The following is a 15,215-nucleotide window of genomic DNA, read 5'->3' as shown; positions in this document are numbered from 1 at the left end:
TTACACCGCACCGTCTCTGAGTGGTTCCTGCTACCCCCATCATCCACATCTGCTGCCCTGAGGCCATACCCCTCCCGTTGGGGGTTATACCATCTACGCTGCACCATCCATCCACCGGACTCAGCGGACTGTCCTGCAGCGGCAGCTCCATAGCTGCATTCAACGGGTGGCGTAGTCGTCCTGCATCTACCGCTGTTACATCGCCGCTCAGTTTGACTCCCTGGGCACGGACCGGGTCACCGCCACGAGACTACAACCCTCAAGAGATCCGGCTCCGGGTAAGCTCCCGCGTGCGCAACGCAGCGCGACACAGGCCCAGGGGCGCGTCATTTGTAATATGCTGTACTGCATGGCTCTTGTAAGGGGCATTGCAAGTTGCTCCGTCCTAATTTTTGGCAGCTTTTGCTGGGAAAGCATAAGCAAATACTATGGGAGACCCACTCCCCAATAATGGGACTTATGTTTGTAATATGCTGTACTGCATGGCTCTTGTAAGGGGCATTGCAAGTTGCTCCGTCCTAATTTTTGGCAGCTTTTGCTGGGAAAACATAAGCAAATACTATGGGAGACCCACTCCCCAATAATGGGACTTATGTTTGTAATATGCTGTACTGCATGGCTCTTGTAAGGGGCATTGCAAGTTGCTCCGTCCTAATTTTTCGCAGCTTTTGCTTGCAAGGCATAAGCAAATACTATGGGACACCCACTCCCCAATAATGGGACTTATGCTTGTAATATGCTGTACTGCATGTGACGCGCCCCCTGGGCCGTGTGTACACGTGTGTGGGATACCCGGTGCCGGGTCTCTGGGGTCTGTAGTCTCCGTGGCGGTGACCCGGTCCCATGGCTCAGGCTGGTCAAACCAGTGGCAATCTTTCTTAGGTTTTGAGGTTAATTGTCCGACTGCGCCACCCGTGGATTGCGGTCAGGAAGTACCACCGCTGCGAGGCAGACCGCTGAGGCTGGTGTTGTGTGCGCAGCATAAAATGGGATAACTCCCCTCGGGAGGAGTATAGCCTCAGGGCAGTGAGTGTGGATGATGGGGGTGATGGTGCACGAGCGCAGCAGGAATGACTCAGAGTCTTTGCAGTGCAGTTCAGGGTCTTTACTGATGATTATAAGGTAGACCCTCCCGGGAGTACTGGCTAGCATAAGAGGCCTGGTCAGTCTGTGAGCAAGCAGGAGTTCCCCTGGCCTGGTGGAGTTGTAGCCTTCCCCGTCTGTCTGCACTCTTCCTGGCAACCTTGCTGTAAGCGGGTAGAAATAGCCCACGTCCCTGAGTGTACCGTGTAGTGCTCACCCGTATGGCTGGTGACTTGGGGCCTTCTGGTAGCCTCCACTCCACGACGGCGGTGCTGGTCCCTTGCTTGTGACTGAGCCTCCGGGCTTCTATGGCCAGAGGACCTGAAATCCCCTGCCGGCTGGTTTCTGCTGCTGGATATATAAGTCCTCACAGCTTCGGACTCCTGTGTCCGGTTCCTATTGTCTTCTGCCAGGGCGAGCTCTGCTCAGCTTCCAGCCACTCGTCTTTAGCTCCTAGCTCCTACAGAGCTCCTTGCTGTTACTTTCCCTTGCTCTCACTCTGACTCTGACTGTTCTCTGTTCTCTGACTCACTCAACCCCACCCCAGATCCAGTTTATAAGGGCAGAATTCTCTCCTCCCAGGACTGGGGCAGGAGGATGTTGCATGTTTAAGGGATCCTGACCAGGAAACCTCCCACTTGCTCTCCGACGTAATCTCTATTACTGTGGTGACCAGACCCCTGGGGTGCCACACATGGCTCTTGTAAGGGGCATTGCAGTACCTCATAATTTTTGGAAAGCATTCCATTCACTGCTTAGGCCAACAGTGCACAGGAGACCCAGTTGCTATAAATGGAAAAAAAGGTTTGGTTAACGCCCTCTGACCTCCATGTCATTTCCAAGGGGCATTGGAGTGCCTCGAAATTTTTGGTAGGCATTGCACTCACTGTATGCCCTATAACTGTGTAGCCGAACCGCTCCTTTTGTTACAGAAACATATCCTACAAGACATATCTGGTTGACTGGCCTGATATTGATGTGAATGGTCCCTGTTCCTCCTGCTCTTTCTCCTTTGCCACTACCTCATCCATCATTTATCACCTGAAGCTTTGTTTTAACGGGAGTCATAGAACTTGGATAGTAGCAGGAAAACATCCAGCAATCCTTGGAGGAGGTAGGATATGCGCCAAAACGCTGACCTCCTCAGGCCTAGCCGCTACTACATACATGCGCTTGCATTACAACAAAACAAAGCAGATGCTAACTTCTATCATCCTCATCATGCTCCTCACCTTGGCACTCTCAACTCCCCTGATGGAGAAGCCAGGGCCCACCGGAGGAGTCTGATAGTCCGGTGGGCTCGGCCAATGCTGCCCTAAAGCAGGCCAGGCTAAGAAAAGTGTGGGAAAGGTTACCGGTACAAATAGGGGTGGCTGAGGACCGAGTATGGACACCCGGCCACCCCCTGGAGGCTGGGGAGCAAGCGGGGACACCCGGCCACCAGGCGGCTGGGGACTGAGTATGGATACCAGGTCGCCGACACAGCCATGGCGTGGTGGCCAGATTCCGCCTCCACATGCCTAAAAGGCCCAATTTAAAGTGCAAGCAAGCAAGCAGTATGGTATTGCAGCCTGGGGGTGGGTGGGTGGCAGGCTGCATACTTGCGCTTGCATTGCAATGAATGGGAGAGGTACAATTGAACACTGCCCTGGGACAAGGACTTGAATGGGGATAGTTGCAAGTCTGCAACGACAGGTGCAAGGTGGGAGGCATCTTCGCATGTACCATGAACAGGGGTTTGGCATGCACACACTACAGCGGAATAGGCTCTCCTTCCCACTAAATGCACTGGGGAGGGCACAGGTAATGTTTTGGTATACGCGCTTAATCTTATGTATAAGGCACACCAGGACAAATAGGGGCGGCTGGGGACTGAGTATGGATACCTCACTGCCGAAGCAGCCATGAGGTAGTGGCCAGCTTCGGCCTCCTCTAAACTAAAAGGCCCCATTTCAAGTGCAAGCTAGCAGTATGAATTGCAGTCTGGGGGTGGGTGGGTGGCAGGCTGCACACTTACACTTGCATTAAAAGAAAACATAGCAGATGCTAACTTCTGTCATCATCATCATGCTCCTCACCTTGGCACTCTCAACTCCACCGATGGAGAAGTCAGGGCCCACCGGAGGAGTCTGGTTCTTTGGGGGCCTCGTCCAATGCTGCCTAAAGCAGGCCGGGCTAAGAAAAGTGTGTGGGGGGATGTTCCAAGGAGAAATGGGTTCGGCTGGGGACCGTTTATGGACACCCGACTGCCCCCAGGCGGCTGGGGACCGTGTGGACACTCGGCCGCGGGACGGCTGGGGACTGAGTATGGACACCCGGCCGCCGGGCGGCTGGGGACTGAGTATGGATTCCAGGCCGCCAACACAGCCATGACGTGGTGGCCAGATTCCGCCTCCACATGCCTAAAAGGCCCAATTTCAAGTTCAAGCAAGCAAGCAGTATGGTATTGCAGCCTGGGGGTGGGTGGGTGGCAGGCTGCATACTTGCGCTTGTATTGCAAGGAATGGGGGAGGTACAATTGAACACTGCCCTGGGACTAGAACTTGCATGGGGATAGTTGCAAGTCTGCATCTTCTGATGCGGCAAGGATCACATATGATGGTCACACTTTTAGACAGTGACCTGGGAGTCAGAGATGCTTCCAGGGGTCTTCCCCATGCTGTTCCCATGTCTTTTCAGCACTTTATGCATGTGTCACACAGCACATGGCCAGATAAGGCTGTAAAATGTTAAAATGACATTTCCCGGTGAATGCATTTGTCATAGTTGAAAGCAATACAAAAGTGCAAAAACGCATAAAAAATGCTACTTGTGAACATAGCCGAAGGTGTGGAGGAGTATTTTTGTTTTTGGTCATTTATTTTAACTTATACACAAGTCTTTTCCCTGGAAAGGATGTTCCTTAACATATTTCACAGGAAAAAAGTTTCACTTTCGTTTTATTGTGAGCCTGTAAAAGTGGCTTAATACCTCTGACCACGTTGTTGACAGCAGTGACCTGGGGGTCAGAAATGCTTCCTGGGGCGATCCCCATGCTGTCCCCATGTCATTTGAGCACTGTCACTATCGTTTTGGGCACTTGTTAGGCTTTTAAAAGACTGCCGGGGGTGCCACCGCAAAAATGCTCGAGTCTCCCATAGACTAACATTGGGCTCGTTGCTCGGGTCGAGCACCCGAGTATCACGGCGAGCTCGGCCCGAGCTTCGAGCACCCGAGCATTTTAGTGCTCGCTCAACACTAATCAGCACTGTGCCTTTATGTAATTGTTGCAAACTAAGATCTGGAAACCACATATGTTTTATCTAGAAAGTTTACTGGATAATGAATATGTTTACTTGCTAACATAAAGTATTACATATGCGGCATGATCTCCAGCCTAGTTCCATAGGGAACATGAAAAGGTAGAGCACTTAGCCCATTGTACATACACAGTACTAAGTATGGGAATCAACTGTACTGGAAAAAAGGTAGAGGGCATCATCTCAAGTGTGACAAGCAGTTAAGGATATGACATTTCTATTCAGGTTATGACAGTCAGTGGGTTAACACTGTCAGGTTCAGTAGAATTTAAACATTCTGCAGCACTTTCTCACTCTTTTTTTGGCAATCAGTCTTTACCTGTAATAGAAAAATACAGTCTGTTTATCCAATGGGTGGATACCAAGAGTACAAACAGGAAGGCACCGATGGGAACTGCAAAGTGGTCTGAGTGTAAAGCCACGCTGCTCTTTGTACATTACAGAGCAGCCAGGTGTAGTGGTCACCTCCAGCACAACAGAACTGCTGAACCCTCACTGTCTATCCACCTCCAACATGCTATGTCCTTCTTCTGTTTGACACAATGATGTTTTGTCGAATTAGATTTTTTTTTTTTATCTTGGCTCATATTATTCTGGCCATTCTGATACTTCTCTTGTTTTCCAATCCAATAAGTGAGCACATATATCCGAAAAGGTAAGTCCCTTATACATTACTTGTTATAGTTTGTATATTGTATACATAGTTCCAACATAATCCGCAGCGCTGTACAAAGATTGTTGCAACTCTCATCTTTCATCTTCTAAGGGAAAATAAAAATCCCAGCATTCTCATTTTGTAGTCTAATGTATGAACTGATATATATATGTATATACTGTAGATAGATAGATAGATAGATAGATAGATAGATTGGTACAAGATAGATAGAGATGATAGATAGATAGATAGATAGATAGATAGATAGATAGATAGATAGATAGATAGATAGATAGATAGATAATCACAATGCACAATTCCACCTGCTTTGGAAGTAGTTGTGGCCCCCTCAACTCTTGGGTCCTTGTGTGACTGCCCCTCATATAGTAATACTGTTGTGTAAGTTTAGAAGTCTTATGGTATATAGGAACTATTCCTTTTTAAAAGAATAAGAAATAAAAAGCAGCTATGTCCCTCATCCTTATGACTCCAGTTATCTCAAGTAATAGAATAATACTACTAAATTAAATAGTATCACTGGCAGCTTAGTTGTATATAGTCTAGAACAACTTAACTATGCTGCAATAGAAATCATAGGAAAAGAAATACACAGATTTTTGAACAAGGTTGTGGCGAGCTTGTACTTATTCCTACCAACCAGTAGTGTAGCTTCCAGGGGGAAGAGGGTGAGGTTGCCTCTGCACTCACAGGAGCATACTCGGAGCAACCGCTACCCTAAACTATATCGGCGTGCATAGCGCGCCGATATAGTTAAGCTGTGAGGTAGGTCAGGGAGACACGATACCCCTACACTACCCCTCTCCGTTGGTGATACAGTGGCAGAGGTGCCGGCAGGACTTCAGAGTCCTGGCGCGGCGCGGTGACATCACTGCGCCAGGACTCTGAATTCCTGCTCGTGCGCTGGCACCTCTGCCACTGTATTACCAACAGAGAGTGGTCAGGAAAGGTCCTAAATGTTGTCCTTGAAATGATGATAACTGTAATGCTCTGTTTGATTATGGTAAATAAAACAAATAAATAACACTATGTAAAATCAATCTGCGGTTTCTGGCCAGTGTGAAATTGTAATGTATTAAATTAAGCATGTAAACTAAGGACAATGACATAATACTACTATCTAACTCAGCTCCAGGGTAGCCTCATTGGAATATGCATTTGAGTTCTGTGCACCAGTATATAGAAAGCATATCCTGAAGTTGGAAAATGTACAAAAAGGACAAATAAATCAATAAAGTCATGGAGGATCTTAGCTATAAGCACAGAATAAGAACTACTTTTATGAAGAAGAGACATCTCAGAGGATACTGGATGCATTTGTAAATGGCCTTTAAAAAAATATGGTGAACTTTTGCATAAACTCAATCACACCATTCCCGATGTCAGCTGGCGTTGTGACTGTTGAAGCATTACTCAACCATATCTATTGGACCTGCCTTTTTAGTCCTGCCTTATTGAAGGTTGTTGAGAGACCTATGGAAAGAGTCTATGGCACCCAGGTACCTCTTTACCCGTTACTTATTTTTTGAATGTCCCGCGCAAGACTTTTAGCAAGTCTACTAACAGACTGCCTGAAACACTTTTGACAGCTTCAAAATGTTTGATTGCTTTATTCTGGAAGCATAGAGCCATCATCTGACATTCTGTGTGTGCGTCAGCGCTATGACATCAGTGCATTGGTCTGCCCAAGCCTCGCCTATGGACTCATCAGGATCCTGAATTAGGTGAAAATATGATGTTTTTTATTTATATTAAAACTTATGGTGGTACTGTGGGGGCATCATAAACAATGGGGGACACTCATACAGTGTGGGGGCCAGTATATAGCATGAGAGTCAATGTGAGGGCTATTATATAGTTTTGGGGCTTAAACGGGGGCCATTATACAGTAAGGGGGCTAATGTGGGCCCGAATATACAGTATTGTGCCTACCATGGGGGCAATCATACAGTGTGGGAGGCTCTCATATTGTGGGTGGGCCTCTCAAACATTGTAAGGACATCACGTCATTATACAGCATGAAAGCTAATTTGAGTGCCATTATACAGTTTGGGGCTTACCATGGGGGCAATCATACAGTATGGGGACTACTGTGGGGGTCATTATGCAGTGTGGAAGCTAATGCGGGGACCATTATACAATTTGAAGGCTACTGTGGGGACCATCATAAAGTGTGGGGACTTCTGTGGGGGGCATTATACAGTGTGAGGGCTACTGTGGGGGTTAACATTGTGTTTTGGGGCAGCTGTGGGGACATCATACTGTATTTAGGGAGCTGTGGGTCCATTATACTGTGTTTTCTGGAGCTATAGTCCATCATTCTGTGTATAGGGGAGCTGTGTGCCCATGATACTGTGTATAAGGGACCTGTGGACCCATCATACTTTGTGTAGGTGAACTGTGGGGGCATTATACTGTGTATAGGGGAGCTGTTGGCCCATTATACCATGCAAAGGCGAGCTTTGGATCCATCATCCTGTGTACAGTGAAGCTGTTGGGGCATTATATTGTGTATAGGGTAGCTGTGGGCCCATCATATTGTATATAGGGTAGTTGTGTGCCCATAATATTGTATATGAGGAAGCTGTGGGCCCATCATATTTGTAAAGATTTGAGATTGTGGGTTATAATAATCACCTAGGCCGGTTAATGATGGGACAATATTTTATTCCTCACATCCATGGTAATACAGCAATTGCAGGTAAATGTCCAAAATACAATTGTCTCAGTCCACAAGATCCCCTTCCCAGGACAGTGGTTCCACTGTCTTTGTGCCAGTATAGTCTGTAGTCACAGATGAGGCATAGCTAGGGTTTTGGTTCAGGGGGGGGCAAACTTCTCAGTGGGCCCCTAACCAGGTAACCCTGATTACAAAAATATTGGCGCACCCAGATAGTGGATGTAGGTGAACCTCAGCAGATGACAGCACTGTTACTCAAAATAATCTCAATACAAAGACCAGCACTGCTATTAGCGCCATATGGTGACATATTGGTAGATACCAGTCATGCAGAACATATAAGAGATCACAGCACAGTTATATATAGTAACTTACAGCTGACGTTCTTTCTGATTAAATTGTTCACTTTTCCCGTCTTTTCCATCTGGCCCAGACCGACACGACGACTTCTCCATCCAGGACACAGAGTCTCAGGTCTGCAGAAATCACAACAAAGACACATTTGACTCCTTACATTTCAGGCCCGTCCCCATCTATTCCCAACCTGCACAAACACCTCTTCTTGCTGATACCCCAATACTGAGCCTCTGTTGCTGTACGTGTCCATATTACTGCACCTTCTGTGTGCTCTCAAGATGGTAAAACAACCCTCTGGTAATGCCCTGTGCAAGTGCCCTAGAAAACAGTGACCACACTTTGCCCCCTAGAAAGTAATAATGCCCTCTGTGTGCCCCTCTGACAGTCACAATAACCAGAGTTCCCCTATAACGATAAGTGATCACTTAACATTTAATAATGTCCTGAGTCTCCCCCCATGTTCAGCTCCCCTATACACAGTATGATGCCCTCCTATACACAGTATAATGCCCCCTCACTGTATAGTACCCGACACATAGTATACTGACCCCTTAGTAGCCTCCAAACTGATGTCTCCAACACTGTATGATGGACCCCACACTGTGCAAAGACCCCACATTATCTCCCACACTGTATGATGGCCCCCACACTGTGCAAAGACCCCATATTATCTCCCACACTGTATGATGGCCCCCACACTGTGCAAAGACCCCACATTATCTCCCACACTGTATGATGGCCCCCACACTGTGCAAAGACCCCACATTATCTCCCACACTGTATGATGGCCCCCACACTGCACAAGGACCCCACATAATCTCCCACACTGTATGATGGCTTCCACAATATACAAAGACCCCCATTATCTCCCACACTGTATGATGGCCCCTACACTGTGCAAAGACCCCACATAATCTCCCACCCTGTATGACCCTAGCTGTAATCCCCACACTGTATAAATAACCTCCATATAGCATAATGCGCCAGATAGTCTTCAATATATTATAATGCACTCCCCATAGGCAGAGTCTGTAGGATAATCCCCCCATAGGCAGACTGTAGCATAATTCCCCCACCCCCATAGACAGTCTGTAGCACAATCGCCCCACCCCCCATAGGCAATCTATAGCATAATCCCCCCACCCTCTATAGGCAGTCTGCAGCATAATCCCCCATCCCCCATAGACAGTCTGTAGCATAATACCCCCACCCTCCCATAGGCAGTCTGTAGCATAATACCCCCCATAGGCAGTCTGTACCATAATCTCCCCAGTAGCTATGCTACTGAGTCACAGTCCCCGATCCTCCCGATGACAGGTAAAACAATGGAAGCACAGGTATCCAGTAGCAACAATCCTTTAAGAAAGTTTAAATCCAAACAACAGATCCCACAATGGTAGCATGTTTATCCAGTCCAGTCGGTAACTGATTTCCAACACTCCATATGCCATGGTTTATCCTTCCAGGTCCTCCGTCTCGATCCTATTCATTCGATGTCATTCCACACAACTCCTTGACTAAACATGTGGCTTAACTTTTCTCTCTCCCTGGGATCAGCCCCCTCCCTCTTAGACATTTGCTTTTAGCTGTAAAAATGAAAAATCTTTCAGATGCCCATCACTGTTGACCCCTGTGGTGATGGCTCCTCTGAGAGAACAATTGTTTAAGGCTCCTGAGATATGGTCATTGAATGGAAACATTGATTCCTGAAGCTGAACTGATGAGCAAACAAATCACTAATGCTGAATACTGGAATGCTGGACATTTTACAAGTGAAATTAGTGAACATACTGACGAGCAAGCAGATCTCTATAAAACATAACAAGTAAATCACTAATAAAACATAATAATATTATTGACAGAATCGGTGCTCTGTGGTGGAAAAAGTCTTCATCTCTTAGAGCCACTGACTCCGCTCTACTTCCATTGGTCCAATAGTCTTAGAACAAGGCCAGTTCCTCACAATATTGTAGGGGGTGTGGGGACATCATACTGTATATAGGGGAGCTGTGTGCCCATCATACTGTGTATAGGGAGGTTATGGGGACATCATATTGTATATAGGGAAGCTGTGGGCCAATCATGCTGTGTATAAGGCAGCTGTGGGCCCATCATATTGTGTATTGGGGAGTTATGGGTCCATTATATTGTTTATAGGGGAGTTGTGGGAGAATTATACTGTGCATAGGGAAGCTGTTGGTCCAATACACTGTGTACAGTAGAGCTGTTGGCCCATCATACTGTGAATAGGGCAGCTGTGGGCCCATCATACTGTGTATAGGGGAGCTGTGGGTCCATCATACTGTGTAAAGGGGAGCTGTTAGCACAATATACTGTGTATGGGTAGCTATGGTTCCACCATACTGTGTATAAAGGAGCTGTATATTGGGGATCTCAAGGAACATTGTTAAATGTTAAGTGGACACTTAAGAAACATTATTGTTATAGGGGCACTCAGGGTGTTGTGACTGGCAAAGGTACACAGGGAGCACTATTACTTTCTAGGGGAAAAATGTGGACACTATTTTATAGGGCATTTGACAAGGGCATTAATATTTTCTAGGGTGCAAAGACAAATTTACCATATAAGGGGCACAGTGGTGGATATTACTATGTGGTGCAGTAAGAGGAGCACGGTTATTGTGCCAAACAGCAGGTCCAGTAATAGGGACACATACGGCTTCAGCAGATCAGCATTGGGTTGAGCAGTTTATTCAGATCGGGAATAGATGAAGATGGTGCAAGAAATGTCACAAGTCAAATGTGTCTTTGTTGTAATTTCTGCAGACAAGTCCTGACTGGAAGAAACTGTCATGTCGGTCTGGGCCAGATGGAAAAGACGGGAAAAGTGAACGACTTCATCAGAACGAACATCAGCTAGAAGTCACCATCAATAACTGCACTGTAATCACTCGTACGTTCTGATTGACTGGTATCTTCCACTATATAGTCACCATATGGTGGTAATATCAGTTTTTGTCTTAGTATAGAGATTTCTTTTCAGTAAGAGCGTGGTTATCTGCTAAGGTTCCCTTATAACCACAATTACAGTTATAATATGTACATAGTTATAATCAGGGTTACCGGTTAGGGGCCCACTCAGATGTGTCCTGACCTGAACCCCTAGCTACTACTCTGCTACCAATCATTCTGCAGTATGGAAGCACCATATTTAAGGTGTTAATCACCTTTGTGGACAATTTTTTTTAATGTATTTGGGGCTAAAATGGAATATTGCAACTCTCTACTTAATCGGTCTCCCTCTTACTAAACTCTCCTCTCTCCAATCCTTCCTGAATGATAATGTTCCTCTCCACCCCCTACACCGATGCTTCTACCCTGTGCTAGCCATTGCTCTGGTTGCCCATCTGCTACAGAGTTCAATATAAACGTATCACTCTCAACCACAAAGCACTCCATGGTTCAGCACCACCTTACATCTCCTCCCTCGTCTCAGTCTACCACCCTACCCATGCCCTCCGTTCTGCTAATGAACTAAAATTAACATCCTCAATAAACCAAACCTCCCACTCCAGTCTCCAAGACTTCTCGCGTGCTGCGCCAATTCTTTAGAATGCACTACCCAGGACAATTTGATTAATTCCCAATACCCACAGTTTAAGCGTGGCCTAAAAATGCATTTCTTTAGACTGGCCTATCGCCCCACCTCACTTATATAACTATTCCCGTTTGCCCATACAAAATTTTCTTCAAAATCAGGACCCTTGTAGCATCTGTTCACACACCCGCCATGCACACCCCTTTAAGTTAAATGAATGTTTCAACTAATACAATGATGATGTATTGCTGGAATGCTGTCCCGCTAATCAAACCATGCTACAGTTCCCTGCTCAGTCAGTGGAGAGCACATGTGAGCAGAAAAAATGCTGAATTAACTGATCTCTTCAGAGATACTCGAATCCTAACCATAATGTTATGGCGTAACCAAGTGATTTCCAAAAACATTCTAAAATAAGTATTGGGGGAGAAGGAGGGGCTTTGGAAAAGTTTTCTCTATCTCACAGTTTGTTGTCTAACCCGATTCTTAATAAATGTCTCATGTATTGAAGAGTGTGTGTGAGGACTATGCCCCAAGGTTTGCAGTTTTTATGCTCTTTTCTCTGCATTTTTTTTTAAAGTAGGAATGTAGCTTAAAAAATAGTTTAATAGCCATTTTCAGACATCTGTTTTTCATATACATGTCCTGTTCATGTTTTTTTACAGATAGGACACATACCCATTATAGTCAAAGGGGCAGTTCACATTTCTGTATTTTTTGAGGACCAAGTATATGCAATAAAATAATTATAGCCATGTCTATTCTGTTATGTGTCAGCTTTTCCTTGGCAGCTTTAGAGGAATGCAGGGGCATTGAAGCTTGTCGAATTCAGCGATCTGGCCAGCTTCAAATCAGCTGTTCAAAGCAAGTGCATGCTCCTTGCCTAAGAAACTGACCACCTCTGATAGACTGCAGAAGTGGCCAGTAGTCTAGGCAATCAAAAGTACACATCCGAATAAAAAATCCCTCCATTCTTAAGAAAGGAGAGGCTTTTAATTAGAGGAAACCTGCATAATTGTTTGTTTTTACTTGCTTGCGCTTTGTAATTTATCCAATTCTTGATTATGGGAAAACCCATTTAAAGGAAAGCAGTGCTCCAAGTTCCTTTTTTTTCTTGCAATCAAGCGTTTGTGCGTAATATATATTACACGCATGCTGCTAGGTTCAGATAATGGTGAGACAGGTTACATGAATTCTTTGGAATCCTGGGGGAACCGTTACTCAGGGCGACCATAGACCATGTGCAGCAGCTTCTCTCAGGCACACAGGGGTATTGACCCTAAGGCACAGACACGGAGATGAATCCTGTGACACCATTTCTTACAGTTCTTATCTTTCTGCTTGACCATACTCTCCACTGCTAGTTCAGGAACTCTACCTGACCTGTGCTTAGCTTCACTCCTGACTTGAATCCTTTTCACTTGCACTGGCGCTTCTGTGAGATACAGAATGAGATAATCACAGGGTAGTAGTAAATTCCGATGGACTATTCTGGTTTTCTTGTCTCCCGTTTCCAATCGGATTTCATACACTGGGCTGTCATCAGCTTTCCTCCTTACGACCACATACACCTTGTCTTCCCAGTACGAACAACGTTTTCCTGGACCGCCTTTCTCACGTACGTTCTTGGCTAGCACCCGGCTTCCCGGTGCCAATTCTGCTCCATAACATTTCCGATCATAGTACTCCTTACTCTTGCTCTGTTCTTGCATAACCACTTTGGACGCTATGTTGTATGCCTCTGCCATCCGTTCCTTCCATTTCTGAACATACTCCGGATACGTTCTGTAAGTCTCTGAAACTGGAGTATAGAACATGATGGCGATTGGCAGTCTTGGCCATCGTCCATACAATAGGAAAAAGGGTGAGTAACCTGTTCCATTGCTCTTTGTACAGATATAGGCATGTACCACTTTTGTTAGAAAACTCTTCCAGTCTTTCTTCTCTTCAGCTGTTAAAGTGTGCAACATCGACAATAATGTCCGGTTAAAACATTCCACTTGTCCATTACCCTCTGGGTGATAAGGCGTTGTGTGGGATCTCTGAATTCTACAGTACTTTCCTAGCTTGGCAAAGAGCTGTTTCTCAAATTCTCTTCCTTGGTCATGGTGTAACCTTGTAGGGAACCCAAACCTCAAAGCAAAATCATTGAAGATCTTCTCTGCCGCTGTTTGACCTGATTTATTGGTGGTGGCATATGCTTGAGCAAATCGAGTGAAATGGTCCATCACCACCAAGATGTATTTGTGGCACCCCAGGGGTCTGGTTTTCCACAGTAACAGCAATGTTATGTCTGAGAGCAGGTGGGAGGTCTCTTGGTCAGGGATCCTATGCATGCCACACCTCCTGCCCAGTCCTGGGAGGGGAAGAACTTCCCCTATATAAACCTAGGGCTGAGGCAGGGTGAGTGAGTAGAGAAGAAGCAGAGAAAAGAAGCAAATATAGGAAGAAACAACAGGAGCTCTGTGGGAGCAGTGTTACAAGGAGTCAGGGGCTGGCAGCTGCAGAGCTCGCCCTGACTGAGAAGTTATCACCGGACCCAGAGTCCGAGGCTGTGGGGACTAACTCCTATCCAGCAGCAGAAACCGACCGGCAGGGGATTGCAGGTCCTCTGGCCCAGAAACCCGAAGGCCCCGAGTCACCGGCCATACGGGTGAGCACCACACGGTACACTCAGGGACGTGGGCTACTTATACCCGCCTCTAGCAAGGTAGCCAGAAGAGTATCGTTAGTTTGGGAGGCCTACAACTCCGCCTGGCCAGGGGAGATCCCATCTGCTCAAGGACTGACCAGGCCCCAATCGCTAGCCAGTACTCCGGGAGGGTCTATCTTTGTCACCAGTAAAGACCCTGAACTACACAGTACCGTCTCCGAGTGGTTCCTGCTACCCCCATCATCCACGTCGGCTGCCCTGAGGCCATACCCCTCCCGTTGGGGGTTATACTATCACGCTGCACAATCCTACCACCGGCCTCAGCGGTCTGCCCTGCAGCAGCAGCTCCCTGGCTGCACTCAACGGGTGGCGTAGTCGTCCAACATCTACCGCTAAAACAGCGCCACTTAGTCTGACTCCCTGGGCACGGACCGGATCACCGCCACGAGACTACAACCCTCAACAGATCCGGCTCCGGGTAAGCTCCCGCGTGCGCAACGCAGCGCGACACAGGCCCAGGGGCGCGTCATATTCGTAACCACCTTTGCACGTCTCGAGATGTAGAAAGTCTATTGAGACCATCTCAAACGGATACGTAGTTTGGATGCTACCCATAGGTGCTTGGGTTGATGTGTTGGGATGTTTATCTTTCAGACACCCACAGTCCCTGGTCACGTACCTCTCAATATCTCTCTGCATGTACGGCCAGAAGAAACGTTCACAGATCAAGTAGGTTGTCCTTTCCACTCCCAGGTGTCCCATGTTTTCATGGAGTTCTTTGAAGACCAACCTACGGAATACTCTGGGTAGTATCAACTGTCGGTTTTGTCCTCCTTCAGAATACAGGATAACGTCTTCACTGAGGTAGAGCTTCGTCCATTCTTTAATTAAAACAGATACTGCTGGTGACT

The 15,215-nt window shown here is 46.6% G+C and overlaps 1 protein-coding gene across 2 annotated transcripts in view; it reads left to right on the top strand.

Annotated features, from left to right (window-relative positions):
- The first annotated feature begins 4,759 nt into the window (after positions 1–4,759).
- Positions 4,760–15,215, top strand: part of ST6GALNAC1 (ST6 N-acetylgalactosaminide alpha-2,6-sialyltransferase 1) — a 174,338-nt gene continuing 163,882 nt past the window's right edge. Inside the window, exons 1-4 of one of the 2 annotated variants that reach the window (XM_073683963.1) lie at positions 4,913–5,037; positions 6,185–6,554; positions 6,645–6,779; positions 10,880–11,006. Coding sequence is in view for 1 of the 2 variants with exons in the window: in XM_073683962.1 (XP_073540063.1) it covers positions 4,925–5,037 (113 nt within the window). In the remaining variant the exon portion in view is untranslated. Of the gene's footprint in view, positions 5,038–6,184; positions 6,555–6,644; positions 6,780–10,879; positions 11,007–15,215 lie in introns of both variants that reach the window. The other variant, XM_073683962.1, reaches the window with a different exon arrangement.

Source organism: Phyllobates terribilis, unplaced genomic scaffold (genome assembly GCF_046119375.1).
Source record: "Phyllobates terribilis strain yellow unplaced genomic scaffold, ASM4611937v1 Scaffold_5__5_contigs__length_657084704, whole genome shotgun sequence".
In the NCBI taxonomy this organism is placed as follows: Eukaryota; Metazoa; Chordata; class Amphibia; order Anura; family Dendrobatidae; genus Phyllobates; species Phyllobates terribilis.
Note: the sequence above shows the minus strand (reverse complement) of the source record. Positions and strands in the feature narration are given on the sequence as shown.